The sequence below is a fragment of the Camelina sativa genome, chromosome 11 (assembly GCF_000633955.1).
Source record: "Camelina sativa cultivar DH55 chromosome 11, Cs, whole genome shotgun sequence".
Taxonomy (NCBI): Eukaryota; Viridiplantae; Streptophyta; class Magnoliopsida; order Brassicales; family Brassicaceae; genus Camelina; species Camelina sativa.
In genome coordinates, this window is record NC_025695.1 from 39,721,635 (window position 1) to 39,747,023 (window position 25,389).

The 25,389-nt window shown below is 35.2% G+C and overlaps 4 protein-coding genes across 4 annotated transcripts; 2 read left to right on the forward strand and 2 right to left on the reverse strand.

The window, feature by feature from the left end:
• Positions 2,367-4,090, forward strand: LOC104728792. Its single transcript, XM_010447724.1, has 2 exons — positions 2,367-3,468; positions 3,687-4,090. The coding sequence occupies exons 1-2, from the start codon at positions 2,367-2,369 to the stop codon at positions 4,088-4,090; spliced, it is 1,506 nt and encodes a 501-aa protein (XP_010446026.1).
• Positions 4,617-6,763, forward strand: LOC104728793 (ATP-dependent DNA helicase pif1-like). The gene is made up of 3 exons (XM_010447725.1): positions 4,617-5,895; positions 5,971-6,137; positions 6,662-6,763. The coding sequence occupies exons 1-3, from the start codon at positions 4,617-4,619 to the stop codon at positions 6,761-6,763; spliced, it is 1,548 nt and encodes a 515-aa protein (XP_010446027.1).
• LOC104728795 (gibberellin 20 oxidase 1) lies at positions 7,301-9,232 on the reverse strand. The gene is made up of 2 exons (XM_010447726.1): positions 8,865-9,232; positions 7,301-7,946 (listed from the first exon to the last, which is right to left on the reverse strand). The coding sequence occupies exons 1-2, from the start codon at positions 9,194-9,196 to the stop codon at positions 7,301-7,303; spliced, it is 978 nt and encodes a 325-aa protein (XP_010446028.1). The 5' UTR covers positions 9,197-9,232.
• LOC104725640 (protein DYAD) lies at positions 20,454-23,484 on the reverse strand. Its single transcript, XM_019232376.1, has 7 exons — positions 23,395-23,484; positions 23,195-23,295; positions 22,369-23,078; positions 21,890-22,273; positions 21,677-21,794; positions 21,507-21,590; positions 20,454-21,242 (listed from the first exon to the last, which is right to left on the reverse strand). The coding sequence occupies exons 1-7, from the start codon at positions 23,468-23,470 to the stop codon at positions 20,760-20,762; spliced, it is 1,956 nt and encodes a 651-aa protein (XP_019087921.1). The 5' UTR covers positions 23,471-23,484; the 3' UTR covers positions 20,454-20,759.

Sequence of the window (25,389 nt, forward strand, 5' to 3'; positions counted from 1 at the left end):
TGATAACCATCTATTTTTGTTTGAAGATTCAAATTTGAACATATATATTTGTTTGTTGTATTATTTTTGTTTATATTATGCTTATATTTTGTCTATTTTTTTTGTTTTGCTTATATCTTGTCAAACTCTTTTCTATTTTAAAATCTATAAGAACTTAAAACTATTGATAGAATTTTTAAATAATATTAATTAAATACATTAAACAAATTAGTTTTAAGCGTTAAATACCTTACATGATTATGTCAATTTATAACTAATCTTATTTGCTTTCATTTTTTATTTTTTAATGAGTTTGCTTCAATTTAAATAATGAGAAAATCTAAAAATAGCCTGTTTTAATCTGCCAAAAAAAAAGTGTTTTCTTCTGTTCATAATTCACTACTTCCAGGCCATTAAGGCATTAACTGATAAAATTAAAATGGTAAATTTATAAATATGGTAATTACTTTTTTGCTTCACACTAAAAATGAATTAACTATGTTCTTTTTGTTTTTTTTGTGACTATTAAGTATTTTCAGTAGTGATCTTCCTCTGCTTGACGTAAAAATATATTGTACATTATATTGTAGTTTGTGTCTTTTGATCAATTTGATAAAATTTTACTATAAAAATTAGTTTTACATAATAATTAAATATGTCTTTTGATCAAAACCTGATAAAAATTTTAGTTTACAATTAATATGTTAGTCATAATATTTTGTTAATTATTATTGAATGTATCTTAAAATAATTAAATATATTTAATATATATTATTTATAAATATTGTATATTTCACAATATTTATTTTACCCAAAAAAATGGATAGATGGATAACATTTTTCCACAAAGAAAAAAAGAACTAATGATTACTTATCTTATTATATAAAATTCAATGTCAAAATTACTAATTAACAAGATCGTGACACGTGTCAAATATATTGATAAGATGTTGACACCTGTCAAATATAAATATGTTAATTATTTTGATTTTTACTATTTTACTATCCTACTCTGTTAAGACAATCAACGTGATATAAATATGTGTTAGTTAATCTGTACACATAGCCCGGATTTATTATTCATCATTTTATTATATATTCTTCGTAATAGTATTATTCTACGTGATATTGGCCACGTTTCTAGAAACAAAATATGTCAATTATATTTGATTTTTACTATTCTACCTAATATTGGCCACGCTTTCTAGAAACAAAAAAGTTTAAAAAATATTTACCTATCACTATAAGGAAATTGAGCATATATCTTATTATATAAAGATGTCTACTAAGTGTTATCCCATATCAAATCAAAACCTTGAATACACTAGAAAATCATGAACACCAAAGAGACATCGGAAAACCATGCTAGCAAAAGAAAACGGGGTATCGTGAGTGATGATCAGATTGTTATGATGGAAAAGATACTTGCAGATGAACCTCATATAAAGCTGGATTTAACTACACTTCAAATATGGGTAGACAAACTAAATCAATGTGTAAGTACAATATTTATATAATGCTACACATATATCTTCGATTACATCCACCTCTCTAACTATTTTCACATCTATGAATAATAGACATCATATTGTTTTAATTTTTTGTTTTTTTTTTCATTATCTAACATTGATTACCAAAATATAGGGTACACAAATTACAACTTTGCAACTTAAACGATGGTAAGGACTTTTTATTGAATTTGTCTTATACAATTTGTAAACACCTCCATCTAAGAGCTTATTATATTTCGCTTATACAATTTTTGAATACTTCCATCTGATCCAAAAAACTTATCCGCAAGATTTACAACAAAAGATATTTTTCAAAAGTAGCTCGAACTAGCAAGCAGTCAACACCATCGAATTTATGTCTTGATAAGAACCAAGATAATCATGTTATAGACACAAAACGAAGATCTTTAAGAGCAAAAAGGGCAAAAAAATATGGTAAGAATTCAAATTATGTAACCTTACACGTAATTATTAAGGTATAACGTGTATATAGAGGCTTATTTTTAACTTGAGTGTGACAAATCGTGCTTCGTAATTATAGAGGCTTTACGTAATTATTGTTCCAAGATATTTTTCTTTCTATGGATTAAAAAAATTTGTAACTAAGCTAAAAAGTGTATTATTTTTTTTCCAGAAAAGAATTAAGAAAAAGACAATGATTTGGTCATATGTAATTATTGTGAGGTTTTGGTATGGAAATCTGAAAGTCTAAAACAGAGTGGAAAAGTGTTGAAATTCTAGATTTGTTGTCAACAAGGACGAGTTGTCTTGCAACAATCGCGACCACCTCCAACTTACTTAGATGACTTACTGTCACGGTCGGCATCGTTTCGAAACAATATACGAGAATATAAATCAATGCTTACTTTTACATTAATGGGTGGAAAAATAGATAACGATATCAATTCAGGAAATGGTCCTTTTACTTTTCGTATGCATGGTCAGAATTACCACAAAATTGGATCACTGCTACCAGTTGAAGGAGATCTTCCACGTTTTGCACAGCTATATGTATATGATACTGCTCATGAAGTTCAAAACCGTCTCAATGCACTTGCCAAAGGAAAAAATAATGAGTTAGATGAAGGAATTCTGAGTGGATTGATAAAAATGCTTGATGAATATAATGACTTAGCTAAAGTGTTCAGAATAGCTAGAGATAGATACGAATCTGGATCTAAAGAAGTATTTTCCATTAGGCTATTGAAAAATAAAGAACGTGGCAGACAATTTGACCTTCCACAAGGAGACGAGATTGCTGGACTTATTGTGGGTGACATGTTTATCCCTAATTCTGACAGAGATATTATAGTGCAACCTAGGAAGGACAAACCACAGTACATCAGTTTTTTGCATCCATCATACATGTCACTACAATACCCTTTGTTGTTTCCATATGGTGAACAAGGTTATATTGAGAAAACTATTCCATATAGCTCAGAAGGAAATGCTACTAAGAGGTCATATGTTACAATGCGAGAGTATTATGCATATCAAATACATACCAGGTTAACATCTCCAGGAACAATAGTCCGTTCAGACCGTCTTTTCCACCAATATGTGGTTGATGCATATACTGCTATTGAACAAGAACGTATGGACTTTTATCAGTTCAATCAGAAAAAACTTAGAGCTGATTTGTACAATAATGTATGTGATGCAATTGTACAAGGGGATGCAGATTCAAAAAAATTAGGCAATAGAATAATTCTACCATCTTCCTTCATAGGCGGCTCGAGATACATGGTAGAAAATTATCGAGATGCAATGGCACTATGCAGATGGTATGGAAATCTAGACCTTTTCATTACAATAACTGCAAATCCAAAGTGGGAAGAAGTGATTGATCATATTAAAATGGCTGGTAACGAGAATGCATATGATAGACCTAACATTGAATGTCGTGTATTTAAAATGAAATTAGAAAAACTTTTTAAGGATCTACAAGATGGTGTCTTCTTCGGTCCTATCACAGCAGGTACTATTTACTTTATTACAAAATATTATCAAAATTATTATTTCTTGCAAAACACTAATTTATTTTCCTATGTTTTTTTAAAAAATAACCAGTTGTTCACACAATTGAATTCCAAAAAAGAGGACTTCCTCATGCACATATGCTTTTATGGCTACAAGAGTCAAAACAAAATCCAACTCCAGAAGATATTGATAGTTTTATTACTTCTGGGTTACCAGATAAAGAAGAAGATCCAGAGGGTTTCCTATTGGTTGAACAACAAATGATGCATGGACCATGCGGGCCAAAGTGTATGGATGATAACAAGTGCACCAAAAAATTTCCAAGACCATACAATGACAGCACAAGTATCAGTGAAGCTGGCTATATTACTTACCGTAGGAGATTTGATGAAACAAAATTCGTCATGAAAGGCAACACAATGCTTGATAATCGCTACGTTGTGCCTCACAATCTTGCCCTCCTAAAAAAATACAAAGCTCACATCAACGTAGAATGGTGCAGTAGGTCATCTGCCATAAAATATCTTTTCAAATATATCACAAAAGGAGTAGACATGGCGACAATGAAGATAGAGAAACAACAAACATTGGATCAAAATAAAGGAGATAAGGAATCATAGGAAGAGATCAATGAGATAAAAAAACTAATTGGAGTGTCGTTACCTCTCTGCATGTGAAGCTACTTGGCGAATTTTTGCATTCGAAATACATGAACGAAAACTGGCAGTAACAAGACTACAATTACACCTACCAGGCCAGCAGAGAATCGTTTACCCCGAAGGGATCAGTCTACAATACATTATGTCAAAAGATGGCATCCAGAAAAAAATGCTTACGGAATACTTTCATATGAACTTACTTTATCCTGAAGCACGAGAACTTACATATATTCAATTCCCTACAAAATATGTGTGGGATTCAGATGAGAAAACATGGTCAGAAAGGAAGAAAGGATTCAGCATAGGAAGAATAATAAATATTCATCCAACAGCAGGAGACTTGTATTACTTGAGAATGCTGCTAATGAAAGTAAAAGGGCCGACAAGCTTTGATGATTTACTAACCGTTGATAATGTAAAACACAAATTATTCAAAGCGGCATGTTATGCAAGAGGAATGTTAAATGGTGATTCTGAATGGGAGGCCATGGACGAAGCAGCGCAATATGCATTTCCAATTCAGCTTCGCCATCTCTTTGTGACATTGTCACTTTACTGCGAATTGAGTAGTCCACATACTTTATGGGAGCATTGTTGGCGACACCTAGCTGAGGACATTCCTGATTATCAAAGAAAGACATTCAACTTTAGTGATCAACGATTCTCTGATGAAGAGTTACAAAGTTATACACTTATAGAAATCGAGAGAATTTTAGCACAGAACGATAGATCATTGACTGATTTTGAAGATATGCCAAGACCAGGCAAGGAATTATTGAAGAAAATGAAAAACTCGATGCACAATGATGAAAAGAGTTACAATATTCCTAAAGAAGAAGAAGAATATTGCAAGTTAATACAAACATTGAATGATAAGCAGAAGGAAGTATATGGTGCTGTTATCAACTCAATTGACCATGGGAGAGGAAAATTGTTTTTTCTCAACGGACCAGGAGGAACTGGGAAGACATATGTGTACAAGACAATAATCTCAAGATTAAGATCACAAGGGAAAATTGTACTACCAGTGGCTTCATCCGGAATTGCAGCTATACTATTACCTAACAGCAGAACTGCACATTCGCGTTTCAAGATCCCTATAGATCTTCATCAAGATAGTATATGTAACATAAGCCGTAATTCAATGCGTGCAGAATTACTAGAGAAAACAGATCTTATCATTTGGGATGAAGCACCTATGTGCCATCGGTTTGCGGTCGAAGCTCTTGATAAGAGTTTACGAGATGTACTATTAGTCGCAAATCCAGATGCAGCAAATAAACCCTTTGGCGGAAAAACAGTGCTTCTTGGTGGTGATTTTAGACAAATTCTACCAGTTATACCACAAGGAACTAGACAAGAAACTGTTATGGCAACAATCAACCGTTCATATATATGGAACTATTGCTCTCTATTCACTCTTGAGGAAAATATGAGGTTACACCAGGCGGAAAAAGATTTTGCAAAATGGTTATTAGGTATTGGTGATGGCACAACACCTAAACCAGCAAAATATAGAACGTCAAATGATGAAATTGGTATAGTGAAAATAGAAAATAAGCTGCTTTTGGAAAACAATGGAGATTCTGTTGATCGCATTGGGAAGTCTATATACCAGGATTTTGATGTTAAATTTAAAGACAAGGATTATTTGATTGAGCGAGCAATTCTTACTCCAAGAAATGAGATGGTAGATGAAGTGAATAACTACATGTTATCATGCTTAAAAGGAGAGCAAAAAGAGTATTTAAGCGCTGATACCATCGGTGACGACAAAGAAGAAGTGACAAATCAACACATTCTTTACTCTACTGATTTTTTAAATACTTTGAAATTTTCAGGAATTCCTAATCATAAACTGGATCTGAAGGTCAATGCACCAATCATGCTACTAAGGAATATTAATCAACGTGAGGGACTTTGCAATGGTACAAGATTAATAATAACTCGCCTAGGCAAGAGGATTATTGAAGCAGAGATACTTACGGGAACTCATGTGGGTAAACGGGTTCTTATTCCTAGAATAAGTCTCAGACCAACATATGCAAAATGGCCTTTCAAACTAAAAAGACCACAATTTCCTGTACGAGTTTGCTATGCAATGACTATCAACAAAAGTCAAGGTCAAAGCAACTTTTGTTATATTTGATAAAGAGGCAGAAAAAATCATCGACTGCAGAAATCGTAAGAGCTCTAAATTATATAAAATATATTATTTTATGGATTAATATATTAAAATTTGTAATTAAATTAATTGTTATCCTATTATTCACATAGATAAAAAATGAGCTGGGCGAACAGGAGTTAGAGGACGTTCCTACATGTGTGCATTCTATTGTTGGAAAAACTTATTTATTCGAAATTCAAATTAAAAAGTATGATTTTGATGCATCATATCAAACTTTTACAGTCACGGAGATTATAGACCAAACAAAGGTAAATAACATATATATATTATGATGTGTAAATTTTGCTAAATACAATAGATTATTTCATTTAACATATAAAAATGGTTTGTTTTTATGTGTTTAGACAAGTGAAGACGATGTCAATTGTAGAACCAAACGTAAAACCCGTAAAGAACGTCAAGAACCAATGGATGATCAAAGGAAGAAACAAAGAATTGAAGACTGAATTTGATTTTCATTTTTTAATAATTCTATGCATAACAATAGGTTTTTAAACAATTATTTAAATTTGGTTTTAACTCATTTATAGGATAAGTTTTATTTAAAATATATCAAAGAAACATAAGTGATACAAACAATGGGATATCATGATTGCTTGGTTAATAGTTATTTAAATAATATGTTATTTGATAATTAACATAAAAAATATATATATATATTCTAATTTAAAGCAATAGTAACAATATGTAAAACAAAATTATAGACATCCCTAATAAACACACATAAATTTATCTTTTACAATTATATATAATATATAAATTAGAAACTAAACATAATTCGTGCATCGCACGGTCCATATCTAGTATAGTACTATTTTCTAATGTTTTTATTACTAGTAAAATTGTTTTAAATTTATAATAAATGATGTTTTGATATACTGTAGAATAAACGAAATTACTCTATTTATATAATTTTTACTTGATATCAAAAAAAAAATTATTAATATTATTTCACTTTAGGAAAAGAAAAAGTAATTAACGATTCAACCCAATTCAATTCGTGCAAAGTCTTCGACCGTGTCCCCAACCTTCTCGAACTTGCCTTTCTCATTACTCTCTCTGAACCTCAAGTAATCCCCACATTTAAATGACCGAAACATCCTCATACCTTCACAGCATCCCACGACTTCATCAGGGGTAAACACGACTTTCTCATCGTCGAAGCACCAGAAGAAAGCTAGTGAGAATCTGTTACCGACGAAACCACGTCGTTTCAAGACAACTCTGTGCTGAGACGATCTCAGCCGTCCATTGGTCCATGCATGCAACAAATCTCCGACGTTGACGACGAGAGCTTCGTCTTTAGGGTTAATATCCATCATACCAACCCCGTCTTTGCATCTGACTTGAAGACCTCCGATGTCGTCTTGATCAACGATCGTGATGCAACTCATGTCGGTGTGCATTCCTAGCCCTTCGATCAAATCTTGATCATCGTTGTGATGATGATGATGATCATCTTGTTCTGAAGGGATTGTGTAGTTGTTGATCCTGAAGTAGCCATGACATTTTCCAAACTCAGATTCGTAATATTTGTTAATAAGATCGTCTCCGAAGCTAGAGAGGATTGCTTTCATTATCTTCTCGCATAGTTCCGTCATCTTTTCTCCATATTCTTTCATCAACCCACTTCAAATTAAAAAAAAAAATCATATATTCAACAGTGTAAACATCGGTTTGGTGTCAACGACTCAACATTCATGTAACTTATTTAGGAAAATAAAAATGAAGTCTTAAATACACCTATTTAAGACTCTTCACATGATTTACAATATAGAACCAACCTAATAATATAGATTCAAGATGGACCGGTCAACTATAATTACTATTGTCTTACATTTTCAGTGTGGTTCTATGAAGTAAAGTGTCCGCAACACAAGAGGACCGGTCCTACTAGAATAAACCATACAGAAATGGTTAAAACTCATCAAAACGATATCCCTAATTAACTTTCACTTTTGTTTATTTAATGTATCACAGAGAATATATGAGTGCATGCATAAATGCTAAAAGAGGATGCAAATATGCAATGCGCACTTGTGATATAAAGAGTGACCATTATAGTTGGAACTTGGAATCATACTTGTTTTTCGTTATTATTATTTTTTTTTTTTTTGACAATCCTATTTATTGTCACAAATCGGTTTTATAAATTACTATTTATATATGCATATCTTCTTTATTAAAAAAAAATCCTGCAGGAAAAAACAATTTGCATGAACATTCTCTAGGAGGACAAATAAGTTGAATTATGTAAACACTTTATAAACAATACGAGAACGTCCAGTCTGATCCTTTTGAAGTCATTAGAGGATGGTATGAACATCTAGCAAAAGGTGGATTGCATATAAATTGGTTCAGAAGGCAGCTTAATTATAGTTGCATTCCTTATTAAAAAAATGAAAAATATGGAACGATTTTTTAAATCCAACTCATTAAATGGCATCGTTTTGAGGGTTGCCAAAGAAAATGTCAACAAGCATGTCATTTATATATTTTTAAAATATACACTATATATATATACTGTATATATGATGTATGTATTACCTGAACTCTTCATAGGTAGCTTGGTCGGAAAAAGCATCCACGGAAGACTTGGCCGAGGCGTAGAAATCGGGACCGGATACACGGAGGCTTTCGAAGAAAGGAGATGCAATAAAATGGGGAGTGTAATTAGGCGCTCCCATCTTCATTTTTTCCTCGTCTCCTAGACCAAAAACTCCACCGGAGAATCGCCGGAGTTTTCGGTACATGTCGCCGGAAACACCATGGTTGGTCACGTAGAAGAAACCCCACTCCTTACACGCATCTTGTAGTGAGGACAACGATGACTCGCTTAAAGGCTTCGAAATGTCAAACACCGGAAGTTCCAAAGACATGAGTTACTTTCAAATGATGATTGGGATACAACTTTAGTTTCGTTTTGGTGCTCCGAATAGGTTTTATACGTGTGTATATATATGTGTAGGGGTAGCCGGTTTATTAGATTATACAGGATATTGTTTATAATATTAGTTCCACTATACGATTCTTATATAATTTGGTTGAACTCTTTACGAATAAATCTAGATGGTAATTAATCTTTGTCGTTGCAATAATTAAAACCAACTACCATCTTTTTTATTCTAACTATTTCTACATCTCAAGATGTTTGGTCCTAAAGAAAGTTAGTGAATAATTTAAAGAACTCGAGATTGTTCTTGTTCGTCCATCTTGATGGGATTATATATTTATTGCAAAAATTAGGGAAATTAGAATGCTTAATTTAACATTAAGATTTTAAAATTGGTTAAACACTCCTTGAGTGCGAAATGAGAATCCACCACCTTAGGTGGTAAGTTATCGTACGATAACAATCGAAAAAGGTTAGAAGAAAAACCAAAACCAAAGAAGTCTCAAAAGTTAATAAGATTAGAACATAAGTAATGCATAAGATTTGAGTGCGGAACAATTTTGTAAAGGTTAATAGAGATTAAATTTTGTTTACCAAAAGTTAAAGAATTAAATTTCGAAAATGTAGTATACGCGCACATAAACTCTATGCCTAGATGAACATCGAATATAATTTTTTGTTCGATGAAAAATTGAGTAGTGGGCTAGCACCTAAAAGACCTCCAAATTAATCGGTTTTGAAAACACTTAACATTTTTGTTTAATAACATATAAAATCATAGTTTCTTAGAGTACATGTATATATTATTAATGTTAAGTAAGATAATTATTATAGTATGATTTAACTATTGAAAATTTATTTGTCCCCTCGACACACAACGCATTTTATAATTGTCATAAACTCAGCCGAAATAAAATGGTTACAGTTGTCTTTTGAGTTGAAAACTGGTTTTTATTTTCTTTAAAATAATTAATGAGAATATGAACATAGTGAAATTAGAATATTAAAATGAAATTAAAAACACTTCCTATAGTTAATTAAACTAACAAGGTCAAACACATACAGCTAGCTGGTCTGCTTCGTTCCGGCTCTATAGGAAAGTTTGGAACTCCTCTCATTCTCGATAATCTTAAACAAATCATATTTAATGATGTGGTTGCCAACTTAATATATTATATACGTGGTTAGCCAATAACTCTCTCTTTTTACCCCATCTTATCACTAGTTAACACTAGTTATATCACTAAAAGATTATACATATTATTATTAATTATATATCTTAGCTAGATGAAATGATGAATGCATAATGGTATGCTCGCTTCGTTTACTTTTCAGATTCTAGGAGTCAGAAGAAGAACATGAATGTTGTTATGAATAACACATTATGTATATGTTTGTGAATTGGCTAGGTTATATATACTTATACTTAATTCCACATTCTTCAAGTACCACTATATACAAGACCGGTCCATAGGAGAAGCTACCCAAGCAAAGGCTTCAGGTCCCAAATTTTTTTTTCTTTAGTAATTAAGGTCTTTTTTTTAAGATTTATCTAAGTAAGTCTATTGAAAAATATTCAGTTTTATAGAAAATTAATAGATTTTTGCTCCAAAAATTAGATTTTAGTATGAATTTGGGTCAATTTGTTTTTTAATTTTTAGTGTAAATCTATTAAAAAGAGGTCCAAAATTTTTATTTTCTTTAATATAAAGAGTAAAAAACATTGTTCTAAGGCCTCTAAACCGGGTTAGGCGTAGGGCATCCAATAATATCGGACCAGCAATGACTATATATAATACTAACAAATAAATGTAATTTTCATGCAGTACTCTACGGGTTATACAATATGGAAGACACGCAAAAACAAAACAAAAAAATTAATATTAAAGGTCGGGACATGATGATCCTTTGCTGGCCATTTTTTTCTTTGTAATAACCCTTTTCTTCTAATTTCTTTACGCACAAGTGATTGACTAACCGGACTGACTGAGAATAAATATGATTCATTGACATGATATGTTTGAAATTTACAAGTGGCTTACTAAGATGTTTAAATACGTCACAATGTATTAAGAATTGGCAATTTGGCAAATCAACAAATTGCTTTGGTTTTAATTTAGTTTATTAATACAACCTAATTTTCATGTCTGGATATTGAGACCATTGCTTTGGAAGCTGACACCACGGGATTGGAATTACTAGCTAGAGAAAAAATAAAAAACCAACCAACAACACATGCATGTAGCTTTGGTCCAGTTTTATAGGCATTACTAAAAAAAATTGTTAATGAAACGGATCGATCACCTTACCTTGGCTTTTCTCCATTTCTGGAGTTGAAGGGTCATTGTAGTCCCATCTACGAGTTCATGGAACGGGAGCTATGGAACATTGATGTCTATCCTAATAAGAATGCTGATGGAGTTGCTTGCAGACCTCTCCACTCTGTTGGCTTTGCATTAGTCTCTTCTGTCGTTAGTTTGCTAGTGTCTTGTGTTAGCTTTGTCTTTCTTTTTTTCCCCGTCGGAAACTGTTGTGAGTCAAAAATTGTGTTGGCAGAGGGTATATGTGCTTTGTTTATAATTGGAACATGTAAAATAGAGTGACGAGGGGTTTGGTCAATTGTGTGCTTATATACTAATTTTTGTATTTGTTCAAACAATGTGTATACATTCTTAACTAGCACTTCAAAAAAAACATTCAAACCTCATAGATGGATAAAAAAAAGAAGATATGTAACCGAGTGAAAAAGGATCGGGATTTTTTTTTTTGGTCGAAAAGTGATTTATAGTCTGAATATATTTGTTGCATTAGCCAAACAGGTGATCTAAACTCTAAACCATTCAAAATAGAAAATACAGTGAAGACATCCAAATTTTGCCAAAAGATGAGCAACAATATTACAAGATCTCTTACAAAAAGCTATTGAACAAAATTAAATTGTGTTTCCCACCATCTAAGGGCATAATTGTGTTTCCCACCATCTAAGGGCATCGCCACTGGAGTTTACTTAACCACAGTTGCTCTAAATAAACAAAATAAAAATATTAAAAAGCTAAGAGAGAGAAAATACAGTGGTGCTCAAAGTCCTTCCGGGAGAATCGTTTTTCTCCCTGTTGCAAATACATTAGCTTATGTGATTGGTCCATTTCTAATTAAAAATTAAAAAATATAACTATACAGTTAAAATATTATTATTATTGTGTTTTTGAGTAACGCTCCCCATTTCTAGCGCTGGAGATGACCTAATGTCTTCAATAATTCCTTCTATGTAGATGTTTTTGTGAGTGTTATGAAATATTTTTGTGAGTAACTGACAGTCTACTTCAAAACAAACAGATGAATGTCCTTTTATCCAAGCTTGCTGCATTGCTGCTAATAGTGTTTTTGCTTAAGCTTCTAAGATCATCTTTACTCCAGAAACTCATCTAAGTTGCTCAAAATTAAACTAATTATATAATTAATATTAAACTAATCAAAACAACACATTAAGAACTTTAAACAAAATCACCTTCCACTAGAGAAACCCTATCAACGTTTCTTAATCATTATGATTCAAAAGTTGTAAACAATTTCAAGTTTCTTAATTGTATGCAGCGACGTAAACCTTTAATTGAATTAAATTGTATGTAAACCCAACAGTTGTTCAGTGGTACCAGCTAATAGTGCGGTCTTTAGCAAAACCAAGTTCATTGTCGAGATCAAGATCATCACTCTTCACTTCTTCATTTACAGAGCTCTTGATTCTGCAGAGACAAAACAGTTAGCCACCACCAATAAACCAGAGCTTATCATTCTTTGTTTGGTTCTTCCTTTAAGCTAAAGACAAAGACGCTGGAAGATTGAGAGTTATACTAGAACTTGTGGCAGATTATAAGCTTGACATCAATCTTTTAGGAGACCTCATGGCCAAGCTCATGATTGAAAGAGAAAATGCAGCACCTCAAGTTCGTTGCTATGTAGAGCAAGTCACCTCCTCATCAAATCCACAAGTTACTTCTCCTAATCCGGTTTCTGCAAACGTTCTCTTAATCCGGCTTCTGCTCAAAGTTCAAGTGTGAATCTTCAATTTCCTAAACCGAAACATTAGCAATGTTTATCTGTAGTTACTCAAAGTTCAAGTGTGAATATTCAGGTTCCCAGGAGACCTCATCGCCAAGCTACTTCTCCTAATCCGGCTTCTACTCAACTCTGTTTATCTTCAGTTATATTCACAAGAGCTAAAAATTAGCAGTGATCTCTCAACCGAAACATTACCTCAATGGATGAGTGACTTCTGCTCAAACTTGGCAAAAACTCAAAGTATCAAACTTTTAATTTTAACTAACCAAGGACAAAGCAGCTAAAGTCGACCCCCCGCTTCTCAATCCAAGCTTTGCGATATTTTTTTCTTAATGATAACAAAACTCTTAAGACTAATCCCAAATTACAAAACCTTATCAAGACATCTAATACAAAGAGATTACAATATTAGTGAATGAAGCAGCAGCTCACAGGAATTGAAACTTATGCAGATTCAATATCCTCTTTTCCTATAATCTGTTTCATTACAGAAGCAATTCCAGCATACACCAGTAATGGTAGCAAAATTGCAAGCCTGAACCCAAGGTCCACAATTACAGATTAATTCACAGATTCATTCACAAATAATTCACTCATACCTCAATTACAACATTAACTTATTTTTGAAAGATGGGGATAAGGGTTTATATATGAATGTGTAAACCTGAGCTTGTTTCATCGAATCTATGGCTTGAGGGTCAACGCCAGCCTGAGGCGTTTCATGAGAAAATGTTCCCATGAGACCACCAATGAAAGCTCCTTGGACACCGCTCATGGTTGAGACTACGGCGGCTTCCACTTGTATTGATTGTTTCGATAGCCAAGTCTTGAAACCAGTTTCTACTTCCTTGAATTTAACCTGGAACTGCTGAATTAGATTCTGCTGAGGTGAATCACTATGAGTTTTAGGGATGCCTTCAAGAGAAAGAGAGAGATCGCGAAAGAAGGAAAAGAAATTGGCAAATTTTTTTTCTTTTTAAATTAAACCGACAACCAACCAAAACACGCCACGTAGTGTTGCTGATGCGTTGCTCAAGTTCCTTCTCTGAGCAACGTTTCTCCGCTTAATGCACTGAATATTGAGTTTTTATTTTATTTTTTATTTTGCCCAAAAAATAAGAGCAGCTGGGAGAGAATCCCCCAATAAAGATGCTCTAACGGAGATGTTGTTGTACCAAGATTTTGTGATTTCCAGCCTTCTGAGATACCATTTTCGTCCCTGGCTATCCATCCTCATATAACCTGATTAGTGTATTTGTCAAATGCAGCATCGTAGTTAAATTTCACTATTGATGCGATTGGTCTCGTCCAAGTTTTCGGATAATGCACTTGGGGCGTTACTTCTGTAAAAGCAGGTGAATTATGAAGTAGCCAATCCTCTACATCACTCTTAGCTCTGTTGGTAAGTACCGTTGGCTGGACAGTAAGGGCTTCAAAGATGTATTTGTTTCTTGATTTCCATAAATGCCACATTCTCCACATCGTTTTTAAGGCAATTGAGTCAGTTATTTCAGCCATATTTTCCATATCCAAGAAGGCCTTTAGGATTCTTTCACTATCATAATTCATCGATAAAAAGATATCTATAGGAATGTTGGATAGATCCCAAACCTCTTTAGCATAGTAACAAGAAAACAAGATATGATCAATTGTTTCATCACCTTGAAAGCACCTTGGGCATACTGGGTCAAGATTCATTCCTCAAGTATTTAGTTGAGTTATTGTTGGTAAGGATTTGGACATCATTCACCAGAGAAAATGTTAAATTTTGGGGAGAATCTTCAGTTTCCAAACTCTGTTTTTAGGGTGACAGAACCTGGTGGGATTGGACCTTGTGTTATTGCCATATCTTGGTTATGCATACTTAACCAATATCCCGAGCGAACTGAATATTTTCCTGATTTATTATAATTCCAAATAATTTTATCTGGCTTTTCTTGAATGGGAAGATATATAGATTTAAGTAAGCTCTGATCCTGAGGATGGATATGGGTTAATATTTTTTCTTCATTCCAAAAACGCTGATTTCCAACTTTAGTTATGAATTCCTTAACCAAGCAGGGATCAGAATTTGTACTTCTGATCGGTTTTGGAGGGTTGAATGGTGTGACATTGTCAATGTCTAAGCGAGTATTGGCTCCATCTCCAATAATGTATCTTGATCCTTGCTTGATAAGTTTTAAACCCTCAAGTATGGAAGCCCAGCCATACGATTGCTTTTTTCTTGCTTTTGCATCTAGAATCGATTCATCTCTATAATATCTTGCTTTCATTATTTTTGCAAGCAGAGAATCTGGATGTTGAATTAAGCGCCATGCTTGTTTAGCGAGGAGAGCATCATTAAATTTGGATAAGTTTTTGAATCCAAAATCCCCTTCTTTCTTTGAATATTGCATTCTTTGCCAAGCTATCCATGGAATCCCTCTTTCACTATTACTTTTTCTCCACCAAAATTTTTGCAAGACTGAATCAATCTCAGAAATGACACCTTGTGGCAGTTTGAAGCAAGATATAGAGTAAACAGGCATTGCTAAGGTAACAGATTTGAGCATTATCTCTTTCCCAGCCTGTGTTAGTCGTCTAGTACTCCAAGTTGACGTTCTTTGGCATACTTTATCAATGATACACTTGAACATATCTGATTTCTTTCTCCCAAACTGTTCCAGAAGGTCTAGGTATTTCCCTCCACCACCCTGGTTCGGGATCTTCAGTATGTGTTTAAGTCGATTTTGAGTTGTACCATGAACATGTGAGCCAAATGTTATCGTTGATTTTGCTGTGTTTATCATATGTCCTGAATAGTACTCATATACCTCAAAAGCTTCCTTAATTGCTTTGCAATTTCTAGCATTCGCTTGACAAAAGAAAAGAGAATTGTCTGGAAATTGGAGATGAGTAATTGTAGGTACTCCGTTTCCAATTTTCACACCTTTTATATCTCCATCTTTCACTCTAGTTTTTATAAGATGACTCATATTCTCTGCACAGAGAATAAAAAGATTAGGGGACAGTGGATCCCCTTGTCTAATTCCTCTCTCTGGTGTAATCATGCCTTGGGGTGAACCATTTATCAAAACCGAGTAGCTAACTTACTTCACTGTTGCCATTGTCCATGATATCCATTTATCATTAAAGCCGAATAACCGCATTGCAACCTCTAAGAAATTCCATTCGACTATGTCATAAGCCTTTGAGACATCCGTTTTGATAGCCATGTAATTCTGCAACACACGTTTCCTAGCTTTAAGCGAGTGCATTACCTCATGTGCTATCAAGACATTTTCAGTGACCAGTCGTCCTGGTATAAAAGTTGCTTGTGTGTCTGATACAATGTTATCTAGGTGTTTCTTGAGCCTATTAACCATGCACTTTGAGATTATTTTATATAAAACATTGCAGAGTGCTATAGGCCGATAGTTTGATTATGTTGGTGCATTATTTATCTTTGGTATCATGCAGATGTTTGTGTGATTCAAACCTGGTTTCATAAAAGAAGTCTCAAAGAAGTCCTTCACCTCTGCTACTACATCAGGGCCTATGATGTGCCAGTAGTGTTTGTAGAAACGAGCAGTGAGACCATCCGGTTTCGGTGCTCTATCATCTCCAATGGAAGAAAAGGCTGCTAAAATTTCGTCATTCGAAAACTCTGCTGTGAGTGCTGTGTTTATCTCCTCAGTGATTGTTGATGTGAAATCTCCAAAATCAATAGGTGACACCGGGATTTGACTGGAGGAATATACTTTTGAAAAATATTGTTGAGCATGTTCACCAATCTCCTTATCACCCTTGTGCACGTGTTGAAATTCATCTTGGATGGTCAAAATATGATTTCGAGAATATCTTGTTTTGGTACTTGCATGAAAGTAAGCTGTATTACGATCTCCCAAGGTTAGCCATTGATTTCGACTTTTATTTTTCCAATAGAATTCCCCATCTCTGTATGCAAGTATGAGTTCTCTCTGTAATAATGGAATCTGGCTCCTCTCATTGCGATTTAGGCTTTCCATAGCTTTATTTAAAGCAGTCTGGAAGTGATCAATTCTTCTTGCTGCATTTAAATTTGAGCTGTGTTTCTTCCTGGCCATTGCTTGACGACATCTAGTAATTTGGTCACTGATAGAATGACATAGATTTTTATTTGCAAGAGTTCCAACCTTGTTCCACTACTTGTTCAAAGTCCTCAATATGTGTCAAACATTTATCAAAGCGAAAGGGCTTGTGAGTACCCATTTTTAAAGGCTCGAAGTTGATTAATATTGGTTTATGATCAGAACCGTTAAACTCCAAAAACTCTGCCTCATCTGCAGGAAAGGTTGCAGACCATTGAGAGTTTATCAGAACTCTATCTAGACAACATTTTATTGTATAGTTTCTTCGTTCACCAACTGATGAAAACCGATCCCCTTTGTGTTTTAGATCAGACAAATTGCAAGATGAAAGCATATTCCTGAATCTCCTAAACGTCCAATCTTCCCTTAATGGTCCTCCTATCTTTTCATGATTACCTAAGATTTCATTGAAATCACCAGCAAGAATCCAAGGACCTTGTCTTGTTTCACTTAAACTTTCCAACTGATCCCAAAAGAAATGTCTCCGATTTGAAACCGGATCACCATACACACCAGAAAAATAGAAACTAGTATTATTAAAAACTCAATGTGTACATCGATGATTCTTTCATCGTGATACAAAGAGGATAAAGAAACATCATCTGCCCACATGATTGCTAAACCACCACTCCTTCCTTGAGGGGGTTCAATTATTACCTTATTAAGTTCTAATACAGAAGCAAAATCACACACAACTGAACAACTATTTAGAGTTTCACATAAAAACAACAAATGTGGTCTTAAAATACGACATAGTACTTACGTCGAGATTGTGTCAGCGGCGCACAGATGCCCTGACAGTTCCAGGAGACGACTCTCATGGAGGATATGGGGGTATCGGGCCCCCGCGCCTCTGTCCAAAGCTGTACCAATGCAGGATCCTACAGACTCTACCCTTCCCTTCTTTTTGATCTGTATCAGGACCATCAGATCTTCTGCTTCCTCACGTTGTTGATAGTAGTACTCCATTTCATTGCGAGATCTTTTGGTATTATACTGACTTATGTTTTCTGCAGAGTTGATATCGAATGAATGTTGCGTCTCCTTGCCCTTGTCCCTTGCATATTTGGTAAACAGGTAACAAAGTCTCTCTGCGGTTAATTCACTGTCTTCAAAAACGCTTGGGACTAAAGAATCATCTGATTCTGTGATGATGAATTCACGATTTTTTGTTGGTTTCCCCACACCTGGTATCTCACCATCCGGTTCAATTGTTTGTAGAGTGTTTGTGTCAGAGTCTTGATTGCCAGGGTTGTCATTATCTGGATTCTCGTCGTCATTTGGATCATAGCCATCATCACCATCATGTGCATCTTCATCTGGATTGAGAGGACACTCTTTGGCGTCATGTTGTATAGACCCGCATTGTGAACAGAAATTACGTAGTATCTCGTACTTGAACTTCATAATGGTATTTTCATCCCCACCAAAAAGATAGTTCCTTTGGAACCGTAGTGGCATATCAATGTTCCAATTGACGCAAATCCTTACGAACTCAACCAAATTAGCATTTTCATCAAAATCAACATTAGCCACATTTCCAATTTGACTGCCAATGGAGTTGACCATGGCAGAGTTAAGATACTGAATCGGGATTCCCCGCACTTGTATCCAAAACGGTATGATCTTCATAGCAGCCTCGAGATGTTTGGATACCAGCGGTGTGTAGTGAGCATCCAATCATTGAAAACCCATAGACCACGTCGGAGAACCAAGTTGAGAGCCTCCTCTGTCTTAAAGATGAACATGGCCTTCCCATTCCCCAATATTCTTCCGCGGCAAGCATCAGGTAGACCCCATATACGGGGCATTTGGCCAACCACCGCTCGGAGATTTTGTTTCTTTGGATTGACAACAGACACAATTAAAGAGAATCGGTTGTCATTGATTGCCCTCCCACATAATTCAGACGGTAGTGGCGACTGGGGCATCATTAATCCATAAATCAAGATTTTGGAGAGAATTACGAATGTAGTCACTCATTGTGGAACCAGAGGATAGTGTTTGTGAAAGACAGACAAGGAAGATAGTTTGATGATGGTTATTGGTTGTGAATTTGTGATTATGTCGGATTTATATTGTTTTTGCCATAGCGGTTTCTGGAGACAGTTATCCCCTGTCAAATTCGAGGAAACCAAACTGCCAACAGAAAATTGTCGTAGAAAGCAACCGCCAAAAACTGCCCGAAAACAGGTTAGTTTGATCGGAAAAACACTCTAAAAAGGAGAAAGAAGTAGAAGAACAAGTCGACGGTTACAAAACCGGTAATCGCCTTCAAAATCACCCCTAGAGAGAAAAGTGGCCATTCATTATTCCCAAATCCCAAGTTGTTTCAAAAATCAAACTAACATGTATAAAGGATCGGGACTTATATATTACTAATATAGAATAAAAAGTAAAGGAGATGTATTATTAATTCACCAAGTAAAACGAATGAAGCAAATTTAAACGTTGAGATCAGAGACAGATATGTCCTCCTCTTCGGCGGGGAAATCAAGACGAAGTAGTCCATGGAAAAGAAGGTTATTGAGAGAGAACAAAGCAACGTATTTGTCCCAAAAAAAAAAAAAAAGAGAACAAAGCAACTAGGAAAACAAATGCAGGCCAAACCAAACACAAAACAAAATCGGTGTAGACAACATGTTGGATACAGATATCTTTTGACGGCGAATAGAGAAACGAGTCAGCCAATCCTCCAGCCAGTAGCGAAAATGTTAAGATAGCGTATTCCATGATATATGAGAACGTGACATAGCCCACATAACTATCATCATAATCATGACTAAGCCAGGCCAATATTATTTCGAAAAACACATCACAGCTAATCGAAGAGGCCCGTATTATTTTAGTACCGGATCGGCTAATTACCACAACATTCTATCATCTACTTTCATATTTTATAGTTTGCGCCTGATGTAATCGCTAAGTTTCTCAATATTGTTTTTTTACAGATCAAATGGGACATAATGATACAAGTTTCTCTCAAATTCAGTACGTTTTGCAAATAAAACTGGAATTAACTAAAAGCGCCACATATGAATAATTTAAGTATAATATATAATAGAAATCGTTCTGTAATACAAAATATGATCCCAGCAAGTCTTGAAAATAATATATTCCTATGATAAGCCTCTCTATTCAAATCATCTCTCTCTATATATACTCAATAGTAATCAGAGACATCAAACCCCTAAATTAAAGAGGAAGAATTTCAAAATTTTGCCAAATTATTCCATTAAGAATGATAGTTTATTAGATAATAAGTGAACTTTGTAAATACCTGCTTCCTTGTAAGTTATTGAATCTTTCGTGGAAAGAGACCATACCAATTCACATCATCTTACTTGCATGAGAAGTAAGTAAGATCTGATGCATCAGTTTTCAAATGTCGAAGAGCTTTGTGGGAGCTTCTTCGGGAGTGGCGGTGAAGGGAAAAGGCCACCCGAGAGGACGCTTAGCTGCAAGTGGCTTGACTGGACAAAGAGATGGGTAAAGAGATGGGTAAGTTGGTTGGTGACTTGTCGTTGAAGCAAGCGCAGCATTACTGTTTGACGACACAATATCAGTAGCAGAAGCAAGAGCAGGCAACTTAGGCCATGCGATAATCCCCACAGGCCTACAGACTCTGAAACCAGTGTTGCTTATAAGTGAGAGTGGTGCTCGTTCTTGTTTATCATGCTTCTTGCCTTTTTCTCTGTTTCTAGGCGACTGTGTGATTTGGTTTCCCTTGTTCACCTCCTTTACTTCTCCTTCTAGTACTGTCTCCATTGTTGGCGAATTCTCTAGTAGCAAAGGTGTCTCTGATGAGTCTGGCTTTCTAGGAAAGTTCTCGTCCACTGTTTTCTTAAGCCATCCCATGCCTTCCTGCAATATTTGCATTCATAAAAACACAAATGTTTCATCATTCATTACCAGCAAAGTTGCATCTCATAGAGACAGAGGAAATCTTTGATCACAGACGCTAAATGGACTCAGTGGGTTTCTCCAAGGGAGTTTCCTAGTAAAACTACCTGATACTTACTAAATCATAGCAAATTTATAAGATTTTACATTTTAAGTAATGGTTCTGCTATAACTAGTAAGAGAGTGTTAATTAGTGTTTATAAACTCAATCTGGGATATGTATACCTCCATTTCACGCAAGGTTTCTCCAATTATCACTAGCTGGTCCTCAATTTTGTATTTCTTCTTCAGCAGATCAGCATAGATTTCCTGAGACGAAGTAACAGAGATGTTATAAAAACAGCCAAAAACAGTATCACAAGATACATAAAATTATTACTCTTTCAAGCTCTTACCTTTGCTGGAGTCATCAGATTATCATGGTCCACGTTCTGACTAGTAACACAAGAATTAGGTGTAGTCACGATAACAAACTCATCCTCTTCCTTCTTTGACGCCAGTTTCTCCAAATCCCTTCTCACGACCACGACAAACATGAGTTACACAATTGCTATAAGATAACAAAAGAGATGAACATATAACCAATTCAATGTAGGTCAGTCTTGTACCTTTTCAGGCTACCTAATTCTTCTCTGATCTCACGGATTTCACCGGCGCAGACAGGATCTTGAGTAGGGTTGTCACCAAGTTTCCAACCAGGTGGAGGCGTCCAGTAAGGATCTTGAACTCCTACTTCTTTCCTTATGTGATTCAAATCAGAACTTTCCAACCAATACTCCATTGCTCCATCTGCATTGTGCTTTCTCATAAACCTATCTTGACCTCCAGGAGCCACCTTACCTGCCATGTGCTTAAGCATATGATCTAAAAGACCCGTGTCACCGATCAGCTTCCTTGCTTCTGACCTCAACTCTGGCCTGAGTATGGAGTTGCCAAACACTGCATTTTTCTCCTTCATCACTTTTAACATGTTCCTCTCAGCTAGTTTGTACCTTCAAATTCCAAAATGAACCACAATCAGTCAATAGAACCAAGGCAAATCCAATTCCAGAGATCATCAAAATCGTTAAATCAATATTCACTTTACCTATCAAGAGACCATCTGTCAATGAACTTCTTCTCTGCTCTCCTCTTATAGACCACAATTTGATTGTCCTTCTTCTGATCATAAACCTTAGCCCTCTGAGCGACTCTCTGGTCAGTGCTTGACTCAATCAGCTTTCTCTTACGATTCCCATCAGTTACCTCCTTTGCAATCTGTCTAGCCTCTTCAGTTTCATTCCCATCATCATCATCTTCTTCCTCAGTCTCTTCTTTGCGAACCCCTTCCTCCTTCACTCTAGAACCCTCCTCACCTTCCGTATTCTTCTTAGAATCAATATGACGACTCTTGTACTGCACACGCAATCTCCTCCCCCATTTGATCATCCCTCCCGATTTAAGCTCAGACCAACACTTTCCCTCCGGTGAAGCCGCAGCGCGACAGAGCCTAGTATTGTACGCCGGTTGAGAAATCATCTTGTTCCTGCGAGAAGAAACCCAGAAACTCCACAAATTTCTATTCAGAGAAACTTCATGAGGAGCGATTCTTCTGTAAAGCAAATCTCCAGCTAGCTCAGAAGCCATCACATGGCTCTCGTCGAAGACAGGAATAAGACCTTCACCACCACCACCACCGCCGCCGCTCCTCTTCTTCAACGGTTTATTCCGGTTCATCCTGGTGAAATCGAAATGCGATCGGAGTGAGTACATGCTTGGGTATCGGAGAGACACGTCGCTCGCCGTGATTTTGCTCACCTGCAAGGCAAAAAAAAACGCCAAAATCACTCAAAAAACCCAGACGAACAACAACGAGATCCGTCTCTAATGGTGAAACGAAAAAAAAAAAAAAAGGAGAGAATCCATTAAAATACCATGACGACTCTAATCGATTTGAGATTTTCCGGCGATCTCTGAGGAAGAATCGAAGCATCGATTTCGTAATACGATCCAACTCTTATATGCGCGATTGCAACTATAAGGAACAAAACCAAACAGAAAAAAAAAAAAAGCGAGAAAAATCAACAAAAAAAAAAAAATGAAGAAACGAAAGCTTCAGCAGAACTGTGTTTACCATTCAAAGTCGGTGACGACGGCGAAGAGTTTTTTCCGGCGGTGGCTTCTCTAATCGGATTCCGTTTCACAAACATCGTTCCCTTTAGAAGAAGAAAACAAGTATAAGTTACTCAGAGAGAGAGAGAGAGAGGTTTTCACTTTCTTTCTACTTTTTAATGATGAATCAAAAAGTGGAAATGGTTAAGGACTGAGAAGGTGAAGACTATATATTTGAAAACAAGCCGACTCTGTGAGAGCGAGAGTATAACAAGAAAACACACGCGCTTTTTGGTACGCGCGTGGGAGACACAGAGGAAACAGATAATCAAACGGTGATGATTTTATTTTCCTCTACCGTTCATGAAAGAGTGTGATAGAGAACTCAGCAAAAAGAGAAAAAAAAAAATCACAGAGAAAGAGAGAGAGATCTTTACGCTCATGATTTTTCGTTTTCTCTTCGATGCTCCTCTCCACTCTCGCCGATCTTCGAAAAAAAAAAACTGAATCAGTGCGCATGAACGGATATATAAACTGTAAAACACATAAACCCAGAAAATATCTGAAGTTTTCTTTTTTTTTGTTTCTAACCAGAAGTTTTTTAAAATCTGCAGAGAGAGCTGCTCAGAGAGAGAGGTATGGAGGGAGGAAGGGAGCAAAAAAGTGGAAAAAGCAAAGGTTTTGAAAAAATGTCGCATTTAATGATATCTGCAGGTGTCTTTATACATTAATGAAGTGAGAGAGAGAGAGAGAGTAGTGTGACGTCTTGTGTGAGTGTGTGAGTGTGTGATTACGTGTGTGTGCATTGTCACGTGATGATTAGTTTCCTTTCGCAGCAAGTTGGACAGATTTGCCCTCAAACTGTCTCATAAGTCATAACTGTGTGTTCGTTCTCTTTCGTTCGGCGGTTGTAAGCAATAATCGTCTACAAAGAAAGAACACCTAGTGATACAACAAATTTACGCCACGTGGAATGTTTTCAAACTGTAGAGTTTTTTCTAACGGTGGTAAGATACTGTTACGTGGGGACCGACTACGCACGTGAGGAAATCGACTTATTTTTTGTTAAACAGTTTGATTAATTTACTCCGTTAACGACATTTTGTAGTAATGAAATATGAATTCACATGTTCTTTTATTCACATTTAATTCGTTTTTTTTTTACTTATCATTTAAGCGTTAGTGTCTGTAATGTGCATGTATCGACCAATTATACATTAATTAAGACTGAATGTGTAGCTTTCTTTGTTGAGCTGAATCTGTATTTTTTTTTAATAAGCTAACAATATGTAAATGACAGTAGATTATAATGTATTTAACGCAATAATAACAAGTACTAATAAGATTGATGTTTTTGATTGGTTGGCAGTTTAACAATATCCACTAGCTAAAGAACTCGTCTGAGAGATGTGCATGTACTAATTAGTGATTTCTACTTACAAATCTTAGATAGACAACTATTGTAAAAGTAAAACCATCTTTTGTTATAATTTTTGGTAAACAAAAAAAGAAAAGTAATAATAAGAATAATGATAATTTAGAGCTTTAGTCTCGTCTTTATTTGTTATTATTCACTTTAGAATATAGTCTTTTATGACGTCCGGATAACGTATATAGCATAACACTTGCCTAATATTATTTTAGAACCTGGTTATACGATTAAAGTTCTTGTGTTTGTAAATGACTAATTTCAACAAATGGAGCATATACTATGTATATAGAATATTGTTTTTGATTTATGGACATTTTGTTATCAGACCAGGTTCGACGCCTCCTTTTCAGATCCGGTTTAATCTTGCATCCTGAGTCCTGATCCTTTAATGGTGTGGCTATGGGAAGTTAAGATGTGGATCACAAAGATCAGTCGCCCGGTTTATTTAATGACTAGTCGTTTGTCGTTATGTGGATGTAGAGAAAGAAACATTCAATAATGATAAACCAGCCAAAGGAAACGATGCATAAGTTCCTTTTTTATGTGTTCGAAAAAGATGGATTTACACTCAAAATTCATAATTCC